Below are 24,962 nucleotides of genomic sequence, written 5' to 3' on the forward strand. Positions count from 1 at the left end.
TTAACTAAAACTGATGAAGTTAAGAAATAAATAATAGAAGAAATATATATTTAGAAAATATTATTAATTAATTATATAAATTTTTAGCTTATTATTTATGAATATATAAATTCTTCAACCTACTTGCATAATTGCACATAAAGCTATATAATTATTAATATTATTTAAATTATAAATGCCCCGTAATTTTTAAGAATAATAAAATTAGTATTTAAATTAAGTGGCACATTTATTGCAATTGTAAAGAAAATGATTTATCGTTAATATCAGTAATTAAATAGAATACTTTAATGGTATTATATGTATGAGAAACCAAATTACATAATTGGTTCTAAAATCTAACCGACTGCGATGTCAGGTGATATTAATGTAAGATAAGTCGTAGTCACTTAACAGCTTAGCTAAACCAACTGTCTTACAAAGAGCCAACCATCGTATTTCTTATCAGAACGTTATCTGCCACTATTAATATAACAATGGTTATTGAATAGTGCATTATCAAGTAATGTCGGTATCATGTCTGTCCAGAGCCCCCGCGGACGTCACCTCAGCAGGACGGGGGGTTGGGAACACCCCGCTCGACAGTGTCACCGCCTGACCCTTCACCTACATTTCCAACGGTAATGATAATAGTTCTGCTTACCTTAGCATTTGAGCAGTGTTTGCGTGTCATCGTGTCTTACGAAATATCTTCAGTTATTTAAATATGAATTTTAACAGAAAATTATAACATTTGATGTTATTTTTATCTGGTATGATATTTAATTATAGACAAAACGTAAAAAAATCGATGAGAAAAGTGTAACCATATTGATAAAGGCTTCGATTTCAGCTCACGTGAATACACTAATAAACTACTTTCAAATCTTAATTTTAAATGTTGCAGATATTTTCAAAAGTGTATTTATTTTTTCTAAAAATAAAAAGGTACAAAGGAGACTGTCCACTTTATATGGGGGTTTCGGCCCCGAGTGGACAGTCACTGAGAATAATAATTATATATTAAGTTAGTAGTACTAACAAGTAGGTATTAGAAAAATGATATAGTTTTGTGTCCAGGTGTTTCATTTTTTGTTTTTTTGTGGATAATTACAAGAAGGTTTCTGAAATAAAAAAATCATTGTTTTTGTTATTTTTGTTTTACTAATCGGATTCGTACGTTAACAGAATGTTATCTAAAAACTAGGCAGGTAGATTTATAAAATCTTGGAACCTTTTCCAGCCCAAAAACCAAATAATTGTCATGACATGGGCTCAACAACCTACTGTCCGTCGACCAACCATGCAGTTGCAATAATATTTTTTTTATGGCTTCTCTGCCTGACCTATATTGTTAACATATAAAATAAATACAAAATATATTTCTCTACTTATGTGCCTACTGTGAATTTAGCGTCGCAGTTGTGATGAATTCTCGGTTGACGGAAAACCTTTCAGTAGGTTGCTATATCACTATGAAAGCAATATGGAAGTCAAATGAACGTATGACGCAAAAGTCTGTAGTTTAGGGTTGCCATAATAAATAATATTTTCAATAAACAAATAAATCGATAATCGAATTTAACATAATTAATTACATGCTTTTTATTTAGTCAATAACAATATTTCTAAAATAGTTTATTTTTCACCTTTACTTAACTTTTACTTAAATGTATTTTTACTAAATACACTTTTATAGACTTTTATTCTTATTAATTCGATTTAACAATACTTTTAATGATTGAATGATTTTAACAAATAATTGATTTAAAAATATTTTAAAATCGATTGTTCGTTAATAATTATTGTTTGTTTAAGACTGGCAACGTGGTGTAATCAAATCACCAACCGAAAATAAACTTCTAGTTAGTATATAATTAATAAATTAAAGTACTTATTAAATAAATTTTTTATCAGTTTATATTCATACAATATTGATTTAATATATGAAAATTTTTGGTATATTTGTTTTTTTGTATGAATTCTGTTCACACTGGGGCGAAAATGGACAGTCCCCTTTGATTAGAAATGTATTTATATTATTATTATTATTATTTATCAATAAGGTATAATTTTAATATTTTCATGAACAGATACGTGGTGTGGAGATAGGAATCGTAGTATTAGTACTTATTGTGTGGATTGGAGCAATCGCCTTGTTCTTCAATAGATGGGGGAAAATCCGAATGTTGCTACCGTACCAACCAGATTACAAGCAAGAACAGCTGAAGGTAAATAAGCAAAAACATGAAAAAATGTTACAAAAAAATAAGATTAAGACACCAAAATGCTATCACCAGTTTTATCATATTTACATTTTCTAAATACTTATAATATTATACATACATATATTTATAATTTTCAGTAAAATTTTTATGCCTTCCATTATCACTAAAATTTCGACAGGTTGAAGTGCGTCCATCAAATTCTACGCCATAGGATACATAGATGGTGTGTTTTTACTTTATCTAACTGTAATTGCTAGACACCAAGTAACAAAGTAACGTAGTACTAAGTAACGAAATTAATAAATCCTGTAACAATACCTACTAAAAGTTAACATTTCGCTGAATTATTATATCATGACCTAGACCTTTTCGTAGACCCATTAATTAATTGTTAATTTCTATGAAAAATTACAGTTTTCTTAATTTAACATATTTCATCATCTCAGTAACCGTAGCCTTGGGTATTTTTAAATTATTAACATCACTTTGACTATCAGAAAATCCATCAGTAATACTATCAATACTTTATTGTAAACATTTGAATTCTTAACTTATCTCTTGCATAATCTAAACGTAATTCTTAATACTATACACGTTTGTAAACATTAATAACATACTAAATTCATAAAGTTAGCGTGATTATGTATTGTATGTATGTATGTATATGTATATATTTATTTAGTAATGGTTTTTTTCTTGTAAGTATCTAGCTATAATGTTGAAAAATTTCTCAGGTGCCTGGAAGCAGTGCCTTAGCAGCTGCCACAGCAGGAGGCACTTGTGGAGCTCATTCTGCACCATCAGCGTGTTCGGTAACTATTCACACTATAAAATGCTTTTTCTGTATATATGAATATTTTTAATTAAATCTCTAATATTTTTAGTTATTACACAAATTTGATTTAGTTATAAGTGTGCCGTCTATTTGTGGATTTAACTTAATTTATTCTTTTCCAAATTTTTCTCCATTGTGCCAAATCTCATTAGGATATTGGGAATCATTCGGATGTAAGATAATTTTCATGTAATAAGCACATATTTGTTTAGATGTAGTTTCGCTAGCATGTAAAAAATTAAAACATTTTCAGTAGTGTGATCAATTAGCGGAAAATATATCAAATGCCGGATATAACGCAAATGCTCGCATAATGCTGACTGCTAGAACTTGACATTTCAAGGTTGGGCAAAGGTTTAAGGTTTAAGATTGCAGTACAAAGACGGTTAGCGTGATTCCTATTCAACCGCATTGCACCATTTCTGTATAGTAAAGGTCGAGAAAATCCTGCATTTGGTTTTATATGATCTCCTTTATATATTTTTTATTCTAATATTTGGCGTTTTGGCTGTGATAATACGTACCAATATGTATTTCAATACTGGTTTGTTTTGCTGTATCAGATTAATTTAGTATGCGCTCTCGTTTTTGGTATTGCGGTTTTGTATAAACAATATGTAATATTCAAATTGGCGATACAAATACCGCGGTCAAAATTGGGGTGTGTGCTAAAAATACATACCGCAAAATTTTAATAAAGAAATACAATGTAAATAAAAGTTTTAGGGACCTACGTCAGTTTACGAGTTGCAGAAATGTTCCTACAAACTACTTGTATTACGAAGACGACTATACCATCATTTTTATTACCGATAACACTTTATGCACTCCAGCAATAACCTCTATATTATTTTGAAATATATTACAATATAACAATATGGAGAGGTCTTTTAAAAATATTTATATGATGACCAATTTATTTTAAATTAATTTATTTTAAATGTTGTTTATTTTTACATCAATTATTGACAAAAACTGTGGGCGTAGTTTGATATTTTGAGTACATTTAAAACATTTTCACTTTAATTTTTAATAATTAATTAGCTTTCCAGTTCATTTGTATAATTTATATTATTTTATATCTATACATATAATAAAATGGTAGGAAAGTCAAAACTGTACATTGAATATTTTTTTATAAGAATACTTGGGGTGTGATCTACAATCGATACAGAAGCCAAAAATATAGTTTTTAGAATTTTTGTCTGTTTGTCTGTTTGTCTGTTTATCTGTTTGTCTGTATGTATGTCCAGGATAAACTCAAAAAGTACTGCATGGATTTATTTCAAATTTGGCACAAATATTATTAAGAAGTCGGATCAACATATAGGCTACAAATTATCACGCTATCACCTACGGGGAACGAGCAGTGAACCTTTATTTCTTCAACGTATTCTGTAACAATGTGTACGTAACGACGCATATTTGAATGTTGTTGTTATTATGTTTATAATCATGCTATAAGTTAGCTTTACACTATAAATAAAGACATTCTGTAGTATATTTAGTATCAGCATTGCACCCATGCGAAGCCGGGGCGGGTCGCTAGTAATTAATATTGCTGTATTTTCGTTTACAGTTTTTAAACATGTATATGATTTTTTCTTTAAATTTTAATTTAAATAATTTCTCTCAGAATCGCTTCAGTAGTTATTCATTCATATTGGTATAAATAAACCTTTTTCACTTTTGTCGCTAAATTTTAGAATGCTAAATATACAAAATTGACTTTTATTATAAATCAAGATATCTTTCTATTAATAAAAAGGTTGTGGTGTAGCGATAGGTTCAAATTTGTTAATTATAAATTCAGAAACAAGTTATAATACCACTTATTATGCTATCTCATTGTTGTGAATTAGTTAACTGCTAATTGTCTCTCACTCGTAGTCTAATGCTCTCAGAATGTGTTCTAACCATTTAAGACTAAGTTTTAAATTATATAAAACGAAGTCCTAAAAAATATTGTAATGGAGACTCAACGGAATTCACATTTTGACTGGTTTCAAAATATAAACAAAATTGAATAACAAATATTTATTTTTATATACAATTCTTAAACAATAAATAAATATAAAATAATTAAAAAATATTAGTAAGTTGTCTGTTATGTACAGACACAGTAACGTATTTTATATAAAATATAAATAATATACTATGATGGGAGTGATCTCAGTAAATCATTGTTTATACCGTATTGTTATATTTGTAGACCAGGAAAGGATCCCTTTTCAGTTAAAAATAAACCCGTGGTCCCCGTGCCTTTTTTTATAAATACGCCGTAAACTTATTATAATGTAGGTAACCACATTATGTTTTTAATTCAATTTTATTGTTCATTTAAATTTTAATATTTAAATAAATTAACATTTCCTCTACTTACATAAGTAAAACGAATAATTAGGTAACTCATTTTTATCATTAGGGAGTCATTAAACTTATTTATTTTTAATTTTCGTCACAATGAAAAATAAACATAAAGTATACCTATATGTAAAAAGGTTATCTGTGCTATAAATACAAAGAAAGTATAAAAGAAGGCTTGTTATTAGTAATTTATTGTATTTGTAACATTTCGAAAATATAATAAAAAAAGATGTGACAGTAACCTTTTAGTCACGGAAGCATGGAAGACCAAAATGTTAAAGTTTATTAACCGTTAATGACGTCAGCGGTAACATCAAAACAAACAGTTCCTACATTATGCAGATAGTTACAACGCGGAACTATTTACTTAAATGTCCTCCTAAGAATTATTAATGCCTACTTTTTTTTTTATTTACTGACCGATAGATGAACGAACAAAGGAAATTAATAACAAGTAAAATATTCATTTGATAAGAAATCCTAAAGGTCTCACTTGAAATAAATTATCTTCACATTGATGGATTGCAATAAACAGAAACTAAAAATTCTTAAATGTATGTAATACTACATTTTAATCCAAAATATTCTTAATATTTGTATGTGATATTCTTATCTTCTCTTCTATAGAGTAGAGAGAATTAGAGCTTATTTGTTACAATTTACTGTCCATATAAAGGTAAATAATTACAGTCTTACCGCTAGAAGAGCGATCTCTTCCAGACAACCTTTGGGTAATAGGACACGGCATAGTGAAAGCGGTAGCAAAGTGTACACAGAGAAGTGACGAATAGTGTTACCTAGAACGATATCAATTATCGAGTTCAAATACACATATATACAGCATAATACATTTATATACTTACAAGCTATGTAAAATACATAGTATGTCATCATTACCCCTTCTATAAAGACACAAAAATCTGTACGGGTAGTCCACGAAATAACCTATAATTTTATCTCGCACTAAAACAGGATAGCGTCAAACGTAAAACGGATACCACTTTGATCGTAACCACAAGTGCCTATCAGAATGATTGCGTAAATAAAAACGTAACGTAAACGGATGTTGAATGCGGGACCATTTTTATCGTAAGCGAGAAATTGCTATGATATCGGTAAAAGTAAATATTGTGGAAATGGATAAGTGAACAAGCAATGTTCAACAGGATTGAACACGATTTTCTGGTAACAAAAAATTCTACTATCTTAATTGTGACTGTATTTTTTACTTATTTGAATATTTGATTTCAATCATCGTTACTATTATAGCCTTATTACGGGTTCAAGTAGTTTCTCAGTATTTTTTTATAAGAACATGGAGTATATAATTTTATTATATCAATTTACTTTACTGCTTAGTGCTAACTCACTGATATGGTATCACTGAAAAAATAAAATATAACTATCGTTACTTCACTCAAGTCAAGTACCTATACAAATTGTAAATATCAAGCTTCAACCTATGCATGTTAGAGGAAGTGGTAAGTTTTTTTTGAAATAGAAGTTCATAAGTCTTCCTAGCGTCCTGTACAATTGAGATAGCCTTAAAGAGCTGACGTGGTCGTTAAGACGATATTGTATCATTTTCCTTCTGGTCGAAGAGTTCATAGACTCAGTAATATTTCAGTAGTTAGTTTAATCATTACGTCAACATTTTTCGGACATTTATAGTCCTAATAAATTTAAATTTATAAATGATTATAATGATGTTTTATCAAAATAAAGGATACATAATTACAAGTCGTAACTCTGATATTGTTCTCATTTTCAGTTACAAATTACTTATTATAAATGGAGGCGGCTCGTGACATTTTTTGATGGGGGTTCACAAAAAAATAAACGAAATCCTAGAGCCAACAAAATGTCACGCACATCTATTTTTAATACTTGTTCAAAAGAAAAAAATGCGAAATAACTGACAAAGCTGACATGTTTGTTTGTATACATAAGAACAGCAACAGCGCGTAGGCAGCGCATAGGGATATCTAGAAGTTCTAGAAAAAAGCCGTTATTATTAACACGATTTCTATTTTGAAGTCATAAAAAGAATCCTATTATGTCTTTAATTATTCATCGTATCGAAACACCTGTCGTAAATGGTATTTATATTTCAGAAATGTATTATATACACAAAAAAGAAATGTTTTAGTAGTTATTAGTAATTAGCTAGCTTTTGGCGCAGTTTACAGTGACACTAATTTCTCCTCTAGGAGTTATGGTTTCGATTCCTGTCTCAAGTCTCTGAGTGTGATATTTATGGATTTATTTATATTATAAATATTATTTATTATTTGTCATTGCGTTCATTCGTTCTATATATTATTTGAGTTATCAGGGAAGTGATAGTATGGGAGGAGTATAGTAAATCCAGAACTATCTCAGTATGTTAATATATCTTTAATTCTTCAAAAAAAATTTACAATTGATGAGTTATTGGTCGTCTCTCTTCTTTATTACATGACTATATGGTGGGAAATATAGTATTTAATGATATGTGGGTAATAAACATTAACGAGTGAAAATCCATTAGCTCACATTTAATGGTGTCGTATTTTTTTATCGAATCGTAAATCTACTGAAAGATTCCACTCTAAACAAGGCTATTAAGTTTCTTAACAGCAAGGCAGCTTTTTGTGTGGTTTACTCTTGTTTACAATTGAATCTACAAGATCTTTGTAAAAGGAAGTAGTGGCTATTTCGTTATTTTTATTCAGTTTATAGAATTTAGGCAGAATAAAAATAGAGTAGAAAAGAAACAACAACCGTTTTTCTCACCTTTGAAAAAATTAGTTCATCAAAAAAAATTCATTATTAAAATGCCGCTCTAGTGATAAATACATTATATATATTATAAATACGATAATTTTGTTTTCATTGTGGTCCTTTTGTATTCAAGGAGCAATATATACAATTATATGGACTGGGACTGGGATTCAAAACAAATTCACGGAAGCAGGACTTCTTAAAAAGAAAATTTTCTATATTTTCAACCACCAGTGTGACTAAGAGTGTATATAAAGTACCCGAGTCGTCGGTCACCTGCGCAATTGAACTTTATCGTGTCATTCATTCATTAATTTGGCGTAATGGTTTTCAATTGTGCAATATAGCATTTGCCAATGTCACGTAGAATGGAGAAGACACTTTATCATGCCTGTTTGAGCTTTATTGGCATGGTGTCGATAGCATCCTTGACCACCGACTTAAGCTTGTCAAATGCATTATTCCATTCTCGATACAGTTCTAAGCTTACTGAGCTTCGTCGTTTGTATATCGTAAGATTTTGTAATTGTAAAATAGTGAACATATATATATATATTTCACAAGAGATACGTATTGTAATTTTAAACCCAATTATATGAATTCTTGTTTGCTTCTTGACGATTTGTTTACCATCCTTGTAGATATTTACTTATTCAACTTAATTTATTTTAATGACATATATACAATCACTTATCTATATTTGATCAATGCACAAACAGCAATAATATTTAATTATCCACCAGCTTAATGAACCACATGCGACATTGTACATACGATTAAACACCCAATAATTGATTCAATGATCTCAGATAGTTAACCGAAACATTCTTTACAGATATTTCTAAATTATCTTTTATTAAATGAACAGTTATACATAAGTGAATCCCCTTAAAATCAGATTTCATAGAGCTTATAAAATGGTAGATTTGTTGACTAGCCCGTTGGCGCAGTTTGTAGTGACCCTGCTTTCTGCTCACCGGGTACCGGGTACCTGAGTCTGGGTGTATTATTTGTATTTTTATATCTATATGATTATGTATTATTTCTATGTATATTTATCAACAAAAAAAAAATAGCTATATCAGTCTGACGTTACCTATAACACAAGCATTAACTTGCTTACCGTAAGAACAAACGACCTAGTGTGTATGTCATAAGATATTAAAAATAAAGGAATCCTACGTACAAATCACTCTTTATAAAAATAAAAATACACTTGTTTAAAGTTAAGGTCAATCTGTAAATGTCAGATAAAAATTAATTAACAATACCTGTGATTAGGTTGAAAAATCTTCAGTGGATTAGATCGAAAATAATTATACAATGTTCAGATCTATACGCAAAGATATCTCAATGACAGAGAAATTATCTTAAGAATACGTTTAGCGAAATTTTTTTATAGAATTTCGAATTTTAATAAACGAACATTAAATATAAATAAATAATCGCTTTACATTTACTGTAGGAGAAAATCACACCAACCATTTATTACACTAATATAATTCGTTAGACCACAGTATTGTAGTTAATAGGTTTTCACGTTTGAGTGTAAAGTTGCTTTTTGATGAACCATAGAAATACTCCATTTGTAATACTTACTAGAATATTAAAACATTTTAATGTCCTAAAAACCCTTTTATGTTCTATGTTATATTTTATATTTTTTATGTTCTATTGTGTCTACGGTACTAAAGAATTTAGCCACCCCCTCTCTTCCCGTGGGTGTCGTAAGAGGCGACTAAGGGATAACACAGTTCCACTACCACATTGGAACTTAAAAAGCCGACCGGTGGCGGGATAACCATCCAACTGCTAGCTTTGAAATACACAGGCCGAAGACGGGCAGCAGCGTCTTCGGTGCGACAAAGCCAGCACTGCGGTCACCAACCCGCCTGCCCAGCGTGGTGACTATGGGCAAAACACATGAGTTCACGTTATTTTTGGCGTAAACTTATGGAGGCCTGTGTCCAGCAGTGGATTGTGATAGGCTGTAATGATGATTGTGTTCTATGTTAAATTTTTTATTTGGGTGTCGTAAGAGGCGACTAAGGGATAACATAGTTCGAACTTGGACCTTAAAACGCCGACTGGTGGGGGGATAACCACCCAACTGCTGGCTTTGAAATACCGAACCGCTCCGAAGACGGGTAGCAGCGTCTTCGGTACGACAAAGTCAGCCCTGCGGTCATTAGCCCGCCTGCCCAGCATGGTGACTATTGGCAAAACACTCGAGTTCACGCCATTTTGGGCGCAAATTTGTGGAGGCCCATGAGGGAAAATTGGATATAGTTGTAAATTCTTACAGAGATTTTGATTAAATAATAATAATGTCTTTTAGTCGTTTTAGTCGTTCGGCTAAAAGATGTCAGATAACTTTTTGTATGAACTCGTATGTTTCATGAATAATTTGAAGAAAGATTCTATAAATTTATTTAACTGAATAGTTAAAAAGATATAGGAAATAGTTTGAAATAAATGAAAAAAATGTCAATATATTGTCATTGGGTCATTCCACTAGAGCCTGTAGGATGAAAAAAATAGTTAAAAGTAAGACAAAAAATAAATTATACCTTTTCATTGACTTATTCCTTTTTACATATAGTCATTCTCCTTGGAAATATAGGTACATACATACAGTTACAGCATCAAATTAAATATATTGTATATTTGTATTATATATATATTTAAGGTTGTTGGCATTTATATTATTTACTTATATGTATTACGAAATAGTTACAGGGTATATTTTCTTATCGTAAAAATCCCAACAGACCAAAATCCGTCAAATCATCGAGCAAAAATATAATAAAGGTATAAAACCAGTCATTACCGTGACGAGACCCGTAATACATAAGTATGAGAAAAGTATAATATGTACAATGGGCTAACTTATCCCTAAAGGGCAATCTCGTCCTGAAAACGTTAAGGATATTGGGATACAGAAGTGGAAAGGATGTAAGAAAAAAAAATAGTACAGAAACAGAATACCTTTCACTATGATCACTTCTTAATAATACTTTTACGAGCTATAATATTGTCGTTACAATGATGCAATTTTTCATAACTATTGACACATTATTATCTAAAAATTATATTGATAAAATTAATGATCTCAGTTGATTCCTTATTCATTCAACTATTATATTTAACTATTACTTATATATATTCAACTATTGTTATAAACAGTTAAGTTTCGAACATTTATAGAATTAAAGTCTTACAACATAGGTATAAAGCGTCCACAGATAAAAAAGTTGAACTATAAATCTCCTACTTTTTTTGACGGCAGTTAAAAAGTCTTCAGTGTATATAACTTCGACGACGAGTTGGCACAACGGTTCACAGCACTGGCTTATGGCTGTTGCAACGGCGGTCGGAGTTTCGATCTCCATCCATAGCATACATTTGTATTGACCATACAGATATTTGTTTTTTTAAGTGTTATATTTTGTATGTGTGACATATGAGTAAATTAGGATTTAGCCCCCACTAGCACTAGGGGCGAATTTAGGGTGAGTGTGAGGTGTTTATTTATTTCTTTTTAGAAGTATAGAGAAAGAGAATAACATGAAGTTTACATTTGCATAGAATGCATTTAAAGTTTTTGGTCATACTTGTGAAGGCTTAATACGAAACGCATAAAGTGTATTTCGGATCCAATAAAACTTTTTTCAACAACTCACACCTGATTAAAGAAAATGATTTAAGAGAAGAGTTAACGTAATCTAGGCGTAGGAAGCAGAAGAGAGATAAGACCAATTTTAGTACATTTTTGGTAAGTAAAATATATGCAAATTGCAATAAATTTAAAATTACGCATAAGCATTCAGCCTGTAACATCCCAATGTTGGGCATAGGCCTCTTTCTCCATGTAGAAGAAGGATTCGAACTTAATTCACCACGCTGCTCCACTCGTGGCTAGCAGATTGGCGGAATTTAAAATCAAATCAGTTAAATTATAGATTATTAATAGTAAGTTTATTCTTAGGCATAGCTATATATACTCGTAATAGTAATAATAATAGTATACGGCCTCTTATTTTAACTATGCGTAAGAAATTGTACTCCTACTTGAACAAAAACCGGATTGATGTAGATTCATAAGGTCGTACCTACAAAGGGAAACGTTAAGCTAAATTTCTACATATAGAACAAAGACGTTGGCTTTACAAGAAATTTAAATACTTTACAAAGGAATCGGAGAAAAAATATGGGATTCTTTTTGATCTCAGATAAATTGCCAACCCTTACAATTTTCGAAGTAATTATTTATGTTTAAACTAGCTGTGTCGGCGACTTCGTCTGCGTGGAATTTAACAAAAAGTTATTGTTCAGTTTGCAAACTTATAAAATAAATAAATTTCCAAAATAAAAATAGTCTAAATTACTCCTTACTATATCAGCTATCTCTGCCAGTGAAAGTCACGTCAAAATCGGTCGAGCCATTACAAAGATTAGCCAGAACAAACAGAAAGACAAACGGACAGACAGACAGACAAAAATTGTGAAACATGTTATTTTGGTATATGTACCGAGTATACATCCATATGAATTTTGTAAAAAGCGGTTATTTTAATATTACAAACCGACATTGCAATTTTATTTATTTGTATAGATATGACAGAAGTGTAAAACTTAGCCTACTGTTTATTTTTAAATCAAGTAAAAAAAATTTCGTCCATCCTGCAGCGGTTTAATAAAGCGTGAACGGCAGTTGACCTAAAAAATACGGTCTTAATAAAGATAAATTAAGGACATATTTTCATCGCAGTGAAAGTGTGTCCATATTACGTTACTTTTTAAAATAAAATATATATAATGCGTGGCTTGAACACATTATTTCGTCTTATTTAATATCAATTATTTTTGTTACAACCAGTAGTTAATTTTTTTTTAATATTTATAAAAAAATACCGATAAAATGATGTTTTTTCTGTATTTTTAATAGTATTATCGTATTAAAATTGCACTAATACAGTTTTTATTGATATATAAATAAAGTGGAAAAAAATAGTTAATTACGATAAACAATTTATAATAATATATGACCACCATCGTTTTGAAACACCTGAAGTTTTTAATTTAAATTTACAACAAAATGTCGTAATACCTCGTATTTCTGCGGTGGTTACTAAATTATTTATTATTTATAAGGTATACATTTTATCCTCAAGAATATAAAACACTTGACCTCTTTCGAAGTTTGAATCCTGTTTGTATACACAGCTTCTTTTCAACCTATATGAACTTCAGAAGGATGATTAATGTTGGCTAAATATTTTCAAATAAATGAACAAATAAACCTCTCTTCGAGATGTTATTTTAGGTCCTTTATTATTTATTATGTTGATTATTATTTATTAAGTGTTTTTTTGATATATTTATATCAACAAACACTTAATAAATAGCCCTCATTAAAATGTATATTCTTCTAACGTATAATACGTAAAATAATAAAACATTTTATTTACAACAGAACATCAAATAGAAATGCTATTTCTAGAAACGAAGATGTGTCTGTTTGAATCAGTGTTACACATCTATTCTCACGATGTAACCATCAAATGGTATCTCCGCATATAAGCAAAGTTCATCCATTCAATTCGACGTGCTTTGGATTTATTCCAATGATTGCTGTCAGATTCGTCAATACAACTGATTCTGTGAGTCTTTGCAATAGTTTTGTACTTTTGCAACGGCAAAGAACGTTTGGTTTATTTTTACATATTTGATCAGAATGTTATATTTGTATTTGATAATATGATACTTTCCGACCATTTAACAGTTATAATTTTACAAAATTAATAGATGTTGTATATCATTGTCTGAGAATTCAAAATTGTTTCTGTATTTCTCATTAAAAAATCATAGACATTTTTTTACTACCAAGTAATCAATCTTAAACCCTTGCAACAACATAATAAGACGATGGCGTATTATAAGCATCCTTATGACTTTTCTGTAATATATTTACCTACTCCAAACTATTTTCAAGAGTTCTGAATACAAAAATCCTAAAACTAGTTTTAAAATACCACCATCAATCAATCGTCCAACATTTGAGACTTATATGAATATGACACACATAAGAATAACAAAATTCAACAGACAATTAAAAAATTGAGTATTATTTAACTATCGGTTTTTTTTATTCTCTAATATAAGTAATAGAAACGGCTCTATTTTATATTTATTTGATAATATACGCGCCGAACAAAAACATTATTGAGGATTTTCGATTAGATAAAATATATTAAATAAAAAATATTCCATTTCTTTATCCTAGAAATAATGTGAAGATACAAAACAAGCAATTTCAGACGCTACCAAGATTGCGTGGGTCCTATCACCAAGAGATCGTTCTGTCCAGTTTTACGTATTGTACTTGATATATACATAGATATATAGATCAAATAAATAAGAATATATATTTTATCACAGGGAATACACACGATATTGCTGGAATGGCTTTGAACATGCAATCTGTCGATATTCCCCCGTTTTGGGTCAATTACTTTTTGATGTTAATGTCGTGTCGGACACGACACCTCCTTTCATGTTAGTGATTCTCTCTATTATATCTGATTACTATGTTTCATAATTTTATTCTGAAAAATAACAAATTATCAATAATCTAATACGAACGAGCTATTATAAATAATTTGAATCTCGGAAACAGCTTCAACGATTTTCATAAAATTTAGTGTGCAGAGGATTTCGGGGGCGATAAATCGATATAGTTAGATTCATTTTTAGAAAATGTCGCTTTATCCCTGTTTTTAGGCAATGAAAAATGGCAACAAAATTGTTAGAATACGAAGGTAAAGTTCGCAATTGTCAATAAAGTTGTAATAGCTCAGCTGAGAAATCGGCTAGTAGAGATAGACCGAGAAGACCACGGTTCAAATCCCCATGTCTCCAGATCGATTATTTTTTCCCCTTTTTTTTCTAATTGTACTCATGATTTTTTATTTAAATAACCAGTTCATTATTATGTCGGTATAATAAAATCGGAAAATATTATTAATATTTTATCAATATGTAATTCGTATTTAAATATGGTTTCCAAAAAACACGATTTACTAAAAATACCGAGCTAAGCTCGGTCACCCAGGTGCTTAATACTTATTTAATGTAATTAAAAAAAGTTTTCAAATAAACATTTTAATCGTGATATACTTTTTCTTCTATTATTTTAAAAGAAGAATTTAAATTTTATATATTATATATTTTAAAATTGTTTTGATCTGCATTGGTTTTGCTATACAATATATTTTTAATTAAAGTGTTACCTAAAATTTGTAGTAAAGATAAGGCATTTTATAAATTATAAGAATTATTTAATTATTAAATACAAACATATTAAAATTATCCTCATAAAACTTTCAGACAATAAAAATAACCATAACTAGTAGAATGTACGAAAATTATAATAAAAACTGTTCTAGCGCACAAAATTCTTCATTTATATTATGCAGACCAGTATTTAGGATTCTTGTGAGATCGTAACAAAACGTAGTTTATTTTGTAGCGAAAAGACTTAAGGGAATTCAAAAATTTATTTGAGATTCAGCTTGTTTATAAAAATAAACATTTGACATTCGATTTTTTATAAAAAACAAATTGCTTACGTTCGCCTTAGATTACTCCAATTACAAATATATGTCTAATCTTATAGTTGTCTTTGAAAGGCTTCTCAATAAAAGCTTAATATAAACTTCGATATATTTTCATAAAAGAAAATATTATTTTTACTTATTTCACAATTAATTGAATATAAAACAAATAATCTTGAAACCTTATTATCACGGATGATTGGCACAGATACAATTTGTCTCATCCCCTAGGGTAAGTTTTATTTTATTAACCTAGACAAAATAACCTCTTAATACTTAATTAAAATGTGTGTGTCCCTAGTTAGATTAGTTCATTAAATAGTAACTGTATTTAAATTTAGCATTTCTGTGAAAAGGTCATTTCGTCACCATTTAAGATGCGTGAAGCTTATCACTTACCAAACATTATCATGAGGGCAATAACCTAGAAAAGAAAAATCTAAAAATCTAACTACTCTAAGAGTATATCATGAAAACACCAATAAAAAGGGTTACTTCTTACTGATACTGTCCATAGACATTTTTAATTTGACAATTAAAAAAAAAACAAATCTTGTGCTCGACAGTGTCTGTAATAATAATAATTATAATGCTTTCTTTATTGTACGCCACAAAAAAATCATTCAGGTCTTCCTTTGGATGGAAACTGAAAAATGAGAATTTATAATCTGTATTTTACATTGAAAAGGAAATAGCCAAGTATAGGAAGAAATTCTGTAACATATTTTTTTACATAGCAATAAAATTCAGGAATATAATTAAAAATAGACTTATGGTACTAATATTTCTGTGAAATAATCAAAAATACGAGTACAGAGAAACGATAAAGCTGCACACGGCAATTGAAATGCCAACTACACTTGTACGTATTACGTTACATTGTCAGTATTCGTCCAACCGTAGGACCTAAATTCTAACGTCCCCTGTGCACTTATTATCCTGACTTCAAAGTGACATACAGTGGTACAAAGCATTGTTCCTGCAGAAAAAAAAAATCGTTAGACTTAAAATTATTCTACCAGGATAAAGGAATATTTAGCGAGGTACAGCAGGTTTCGTAGTTAAAATCCTATCTATAGTGAAGGTAGTGAAAATTCAATTACATTTTATCGCTTTTTTGAATTTCTCCCAAAATATAAGATCACAATTAGTCTTACAACTTGATACCTTTTTTAGGGTAAATGCAAATTACAAATGCGTTATTGGGATTGTGCTTGTAATTAAATATCTGTTTCATCATCATCATCATTACAGCCTTTACAGTTCACTACTGGATATAGGCCTCCACAAGTTTACGTCAAAAATAGCGTGAACTCATGTGTTTTGCCCATAGTCACCACGCTGCCAAATATCTGTTTAATAATAATAAACTAAAAATAATAATAACTCTTTATTCCAGAACATACATTTCATATTATTAAATACAATTTTTTTAATACAATTTAAAAAAAGACATTTTCAATTTAAAATTAAATACATAACGGTTGTTAAATTTTAATAGATATTGAAAGAAAGTAATTGATTAATATTAATAATTGATTAAATTTATTAATAATTAATATGAATTGTAAAAATAGATTATATTAAAGATAATTTAGATTACTGTGTACTGGTCTCACGACCAATCTCTTGTCAAATATCCGACATTCACGTCCATCGTGGCTTTAAAAAACTTATTCTCTCGTAACAACTATCGATGCCATGTGTTAGCCATGTTATATATAAATCTAATCAGCGTCCAAAAACTGTACAGATGGTGCACGGCAAACATTTCAGAGACACTGCAGACTTATGTGTAAATTTTCTTTATTTTTATACTTTTATCAATAGTAAGATTAAGGATGAGAAATAAATTTATAACAACTAAGGAGCGAAACGTCTAAGATATCGTGGATTTAATTTTAATGCTACGCTCGTATTGCAATGAATGGCAAATTGTACGTCTATGATCAGAGGCTATTAAGATAAATTATATTCTCAGTTAATCTTTATCCCTCTTCACGAAGAGAAGACTTGCGATTAAAATAAAGTCTTTCTATTTTTATAATAAACAGTATATAATAATATAATGTATAGATATAGCTACATTTGTTATACATTGCTCATACCAATAATTTGAATTATTTTGTCAAAACTTGATTTTTAATTTTTACCCTCACTTAAAGCTTCTTTAGGAGAGATTGTTACTGATAATCCGCTTGTCTATCCTTTATAGCATATGGATTAATCAGTTATCACAAATCATGGATCATTATGATGTAGTCTATTTAACTTTAATATAGCAATTGTAGGTTTAACAAAATATTATAAGACAAGGTTTTATTTGTTTTTTTTTTTAAAGTAACTTCAAAAAAGTATTTTTATGTGCATTATAGTAATTATATATCCCACCAAAAACATTTTCATGTAAAATGTTGCCAAGACGAGATCATATGGCTCGCACTGTCAAAAAGTTACCAGATCTCATGTAGAGCCAAGCTTCTAACTCTACACGCCCTAACTCTACAAGCCCTAACTTCACAAACTCTAAACCTTAGTCAAAATATGTGGCTTGGCCGTTTCGCTACCGTCACGTGAAGGTGAAATTTTTTTTCACTGTTTTTTACTTTTCTGTCATACAATAGTTCTATTAAAGAAAAAATAAAAAGAAGAAGAATAATTGATATACATATAATACAAATAAAAATAAAAAGAGAAAATTGTATTTATATAAATGAGACAGGAAAGTCGTCATCTACAACATCGGCAGCCGGTAGTAACGAAACGGCCAAGCCACATATTTTGACTAAGGTGTAGAGTTTGTGAAGTTAGGGCTTGTAGAGTTAGGGCGTGTAGAGTTAGAAGCTTGGCTCTACATGAGATCTGGTAACTTTTTGACAGTGCGAGCCATATGATCTCGTCTTGGCAACATTTTACATGAAAATGTTTTTGGTGGGATTTCACTTCTTTTTGTAAGTTGCTTATGACAATATTATAGTTGCATTTTACCTCCGACACATTTTATACCATAAATATCATCCAATCTTCACCATATTCGGTTTGAGCACGCTGTTTTTGATTTTATGTTGAACTGATATGCAAACGGTGATCTCCACCAAAACTTAAATACCAAAATTACAAAATGTAAATTTTCGACATAAACTAATAACCAATTTTTATTTTTTATGTATTTTATTACTATTATTCATAACAAGGAGTCCCTATATCAATTTTCAGACCTCTAGCATCAAAATTTACGGAAGTCTCATACAAACTTCCATCCCCTACTTTAAGGGGTTGGGGGGTAAAAGTTCCAAGTTTTAGAATTTTTTTGTTGTTTGTGTACTAATACTAGCTTACATACCAAATTTCAGCTTTCTAGGACTTCAGGAAGTACTCTAAGAATTTTGATGATCATCAGTGAGTGACGAAATCGGGGTTTTTTAGATATCAATAAAATCTAAAGTATAAAAGCTATGCAATTGAAACTTTATATGTTTAATAAGTTCACTATTGACATCATATCCCCAGAATTTTGTTTATCTAGTATAATCCAAACCCAAGTTATGAGGGTTCAAAAAAACGACGAAGCACTTCGAGAAAAGATAGGTAGTGCTTTTCGTTTTTTTTTTTTTTTTGGTTCGTCTTTTTTTTTTTTGGTTCGTCTTGGCGGGGGCACTACCGTGCCCCCAGATAACTTTTTAAATATAGCAATTATAGGTCGAACAAAATATTATAAGACAAGGTTTTTTTTTTGTTTTTCAATAACTTCAAAAAAGTATTTTTATGTATATTATAGTAATTATATATAACTTTTTACAAGGTGTACCGGTAAATTAATATATTTTCAATCCTTTTGTCAAAAATACTTTTGTTTTATTGAATGATAATGTAAAAATTAAAGGCTTGATTTCGAGATAGATAAAATAAAATCAGGTATCCAAAATTTTCCAGAAAACGGATTTTATTCAACAGTAAACATGCACCATAATATTATATCTTCAAAGAAGCCGTCCTAATCTAGGCAGACTTACCTAGAACTCTCGTAGACACATTGCTGACGTATTTTATCTTCGCAAACTAAGATTCTTGCTTTTACGTTTAGGTTAAAGATATTTTAAAATATTTTTGGATAATAAACGTGTCTTCGGAGAAAAAAGAATGAAAAAATATCGCAATGAGAATTTTCGTCGAATGTCACGTATTCAATACAAAATACGATTTGTTCGAGTACTTATTTACATTTCATGCTATACTGGGCAACGAATGAACAAGATAACTGTTTCTGTTTGAAATCTTTGAAATTGAGAACCTTTAACATTTAGAATCCTATCATAAGCAAATACCTATGGTAAGAATGTAAGGATTTCAAATACATATTTGCGAAACGATTAAATTAATCAAGGTATTGTAGAGTTAGTAGACATCGGTTTCAAAGAATTTACAAGACGTGTAGCTCCTATTAACAATGCCTCTAGAATATTCTAACAACAATTTGTAAGTTATTTTAGAACGTTCTTGAATTTGAAATTTGAATGTGCTTTTTTAAGGATTGATCAAAATTATCTAGCTGAAACGCATAAAATAATACATACACATTTAATTGCTTTAAAACTAGTATTACAATTATTTATTAATTCTTAATTTGTAAACAATATTTTCTAAAAGTTTAAAAATTGATACGTTTCCAATCAACATATTTCTTTTCATACCCATAAATCAGTTCATCGCCGCAATAATATTGACTGTTTGTTAAATAAAAAATGAAAAAATAGAAAAAAATTAAAAAAATGACAATTGATAGAAGTGTTGTTATGATTAACAAACTTGTATAAAAATAACGAAATTCTTAATAATAATAAATATTCAGAAATAATAAAATTTAGGTATAACCATTTCAAATAAAAGTTTAGGTACTGTAGTGTGGGTCTTAATAATACTTAAAAACTAAGAAATTATTTGAAGATTTATACTCATTGAATTTACTAATTTAAAATTGTTAAAATGAAACATAACATAACCTTAGTGCCAAGTATGACAGACTAGTATCAGTAGTAGGAATTTACAACTACATTTTTTGCTAACGTCTATTAATTAATTAATTATTTTATATATTTATGTATCTCTAATAAGACTAACTTGGGAGCATAGGCTAGAATATTACGCTCCAGCCTGTACTATCCCACTGCTGGGCATAGGCCTCTATCCCCATGTAAGTAAGAGAAGGAGCTTAATCCACGACGCTGCTCCAAGAGGGTTGGTGGATATTCCCTACTATGAGTAACGATCGCTATCAGTTGAACATGATAACAACTGGGATCGACAGATTAACGTGCTCTCCGAGGCACAGACGGGAGACCCACAAGGATTGCACAAACACCCAGATCACGCATTAATATGCGTGATCAGAATGTGAAGAGTGTGCATAATATTATATTAGAGCAGATACAAAACACATGAATTTTAAATTTACATTGTTAATAAAATTCACAAATTTTAAATTTAAAATCAACACAATACAAAGTTAACAACTTAAGAACTAAATATTTACAGATAGTTTTGGTATAAATCATGTCCGCGTGGAAAGTTAAATAATAATAATACAATAATAATATAATTAAATACAAAGTTAATAACTTCTTTATATAACTTTGATATTTAATTTCTAATTTTACCAAGCCATTGATCAATCAGTCCCGTGACCTTAAGAGTCTAAAAATCACGTTAATCTCGCAAATCGCCTTAGACCCTAAATTCATTTAATGGGCAACGAATTATCATCGTAAGCCAAGTTTGGAAACAAATTTAGACATATTCATCATCTTGATGATTACCGAAGATGATACAATAGTATTTTTTAGAAATAAATATTTTTATCCATCGACCTAGTAAGCTCGTTGCTTGATTTTTACTTTTACAGTATCAAATAAAATACTTACAAATTTAAGTTCTAACTTATAAATATTTGATAACGTTTTTATAGAGCATAGCTTGTTTATAGATTTTTATTTTATGACTAGCTGTATTCGCTACTTCGTCTGCGTGGAATAGTGATTATACATGTTAAACGTGATTCTTTAAATTGGCTTAACTTATTTATTTATGAACCGATTGACATGAAACAAACACTTAATGTTAAGCTAAGCTTGCCATAATATATAAGTAAAATCCACACTTAAATCGGATAAGCCGTTTCTGAGATTAGCGTGCACAAACGCACAGACATACAGACAAAAATTCTGACAATCATTGTTTTGGATGCTATTTGCGTTGATAAAGGTTCCAATAATATTTTTTCTCATATATCTTAAATGTACAGACAGCGACCCGTGACATTTTTATTATATGTATTGATAAAGCAATAACCGTAGTAATTTATTCGTATTAAGGAATAAAAGCTAAAAAAATCACAGATTTCTATTCTAACTTCGTAGTTGGTTTAATTAAAATGCAAAAGAGTTAACTGTTAAATTTATTACTAAGGGGTCACTTTAAGGTGCACGCTTTAATAATAAAAACTATCCTCTCTGCGCATAATGCAAGTTTTAAGACTTAATCCGAGGAAACTTGACGATAATTGAGCAGAGTTCAGAAACTGTAATAGAATTTTTAAACAGATATGACGTTCAGTTTGACAATAGATTTAGTTGGTTAACATTTACGTTACTAGCTTGATTTTGATTTAAGCAGAAAAGTGTAAAACACTTTTCGAATTTCAAGAATTTCTATTACTTATAGTATATTATTTATATTAAAACAAAGAAATATTATTTCAACATATGGCACTATTTAAAACTGTTTATAAACGAAATCAATAACCTTAACTTTTCGCTTCAGCCTGTAATATCCCACTACTGGGCATAGGCCTCTTTCTCAATGTAGGAGAAGGGTCAGAGCTTAATCCACCATGCTGCCCCAATGCGGGTTGGCGGATGTATTCCTTACTATGAGTAACGATCGCTATCTGGTGTACATGATAAAAACCGGGACCGACGGCTTAACGTGCTCTCCGAGGCACGGTGGGGAGACCCACAAGGACTGCACAAACACCCAGACCACGGCAAACACCTGTATGGCCAATACAAATGTTTGTCATGTGCGGCGATCGAGCCCGCAACCGCCAGCGCAACAGGTACAATCCATGGCTGTAACCGTTGCGTCAACGCGGCGTCTAAGAAACAAAGAAATATTATTTCAACATATGGCAATAATTAAAACTGTTTATAAACGAAATCAATAACCTTAACTTGAACATGTCTAAGTCCACTATTACTAGTTTTAACTAGAAAAACCGCTCGGTTTTAATGCATTTAATTTCTATATATTTCTTATTTATTACGTTGGTATTTTACAGTTGCAAATATTGACGTGCTATTTCAATGTACAATCTTATTTATCAAAAAAAACTTCCTTAAAAGAATTTTAGATTAGCGCTTTCAAGCAAAATAAGTACATCTCTTCAGCTTTGTTTTACGAGAAGGAATAAGTCTTAAGAGTTTTATTTTTGTTCTTCAATCGTGGTATTATAATGATAATCCACTTTAAAATTAAACTGTTTTGCTTTCATATTTCCTTCTTAAATATTATTATAACAAATGGTCTTTGTACGTGTATTTTTGTTTCACGAATTCTACTTATTAACCGACTTTCAAAAAAGGAGCAGGTTCTCAATTCGATTGTTTTTTTTTTTAATGTAGTTTCCCTCAGAAAATTTTAATGGGTGTACCGATTTTAATGAATTTATTTTTTATCGAAAGCTGATGCGTGTTATGTGGTCTCATTTAATTTTTATTGAGATCTGACAAGTACTCTTCGAGTTCTAACGATGTGTAATTAGTTGAATATTTTTTTCGTCGACCTACGTTGTAATAATAATAATACATTTTATTGTACATCATTAAAAGAAACAACAACAACAAAAAAACGTTGTATTATACCGAATAACTTTTAACTGGGTTTTCCGATTTTGACAATTTTTATTTTAATCAAAAGTTAATGCTTGTCATGTAGTTTCGTTTAAATTTGATGGATATCTGAGAACTACTTTTTGAGTAAGCTTCGATAACGCCGATTTACTTGACTATTTTGCATCTACTTACGTTGTATTACTTGTCGATGTAATTGAAGTCGGTTTTTTTCGTTTGCGAGCAAACACAATTATTTTAAAGAGACCGTTCAGGTCAATATTCAAAAATAAATTTAGCTTTGGAATCTAGTTATGAATCTAAACTAAGATGACCCAGTAGCTTATAATCAATACTTGTTAGTATATTGAACACTCATATCTTAGCGAGAACCAACTATTTTTTAAGACTCATTTTTTAGTTGAGTGTTGACAGTGGAGGATATAATCGTTAGAAAGACAATTTATGTTTAGGTCTATGTCACTGTTACTGATTATTATAGTAATAATTATAATTGTGTTTGCTCGCAAACGAAAAAAAATGACTTCAATTGCATCGACAAGTAACACAAAGTAAGAAGACGTAAAAAAATAATAAAAGCATTAGTCGTCACTACGATTTTCGAGGGTTTCCCTCGATATCTCTAGGATTCCATCATCAGATCCTGGTTTCCTTATCATGGTACCACACCTGGGATATCTCCTTTCTAGAAAAAAAAAAGAATTATCAAAATAGGTTCATAAATAACGAAGTTTTCCCCGAACATACATTAAAAAAAAAAAAAAAAATATATATATATATATATATATATATATATATATATATATATATATATATACGGTCGATTGAGTAACCGACTCCTTTGTTGAAGTCGTTTAAAAAATCAACATATAATTGCAAAAAACAAAATTAAAATTATCAAAAAAAAAATTGCCCATATTCTAAATATTTTCGAATGAAAATAAGTATAATAGCATATTATATATAATTAAATTGAATTTTAATAAACAAAAAAGATAAATCACTCAGGTTGTGTATATATATATACCCTACTCGTTAAATATAAAATTTTATTATGCTCCGTATAATTTTATTAATATGTTAATATTCTATAAAGTCGCTGAAGGTAGGTTTATTCCGATATTCGATTTAGATTTAATCTAATAACTAACGGGATAGCTATCGATTAGCATATTACTAAATTATGGAATTTTCTGACGAGTATCACGTTTTGTATGATATTGATTTAAAACATAGTCTTATGAATTTCGAATATATCTTTTGTGCCTTT

General features: G+C 29.7%; 1 protein-coding gene across 1 annotated transcript in view; it reads left to right on the forward strand.

The window, feature by feature from the left end:
* LOC123656124 (fibronectin type III domain-containing protein 5) overlaps positions 1-24,962 on the forward strand; it is a 164,036-nt gene that overhangs the window by 133,312 nt on the left and 5,762 nt on the right. Inside the window, exons 5-7 of the mRNA XM_045591834.1 lie at positions 529-620; positions 2,073-2,210; positions 2,942-3,019. Of these exons, the coding sequence (XP_045447790.1) occupies positions 529-620; positions 2,073-2,210; positions 2,942-3,019 (308 nt within the window). The remainder of the gene's footprint in view (positions 1-528; positions 621-2,072; positions 2,211-2,941; positions 3,020-24,962) is intronic.

Source organism: Melitaea cinxia, chromosome 9, assembly GCF_905220565.1.
Source record: "Melitaea cinxia chromosome 9, ilMelCinx1.1, whole genome shotgun sequence".
NCBI classification, from domain to species: Eukaryota; Metazoa; Arthropoda; class Insecta; order Lepidoptera; family Nymphalidae; genus Melitaea; species Melitaea cinxia.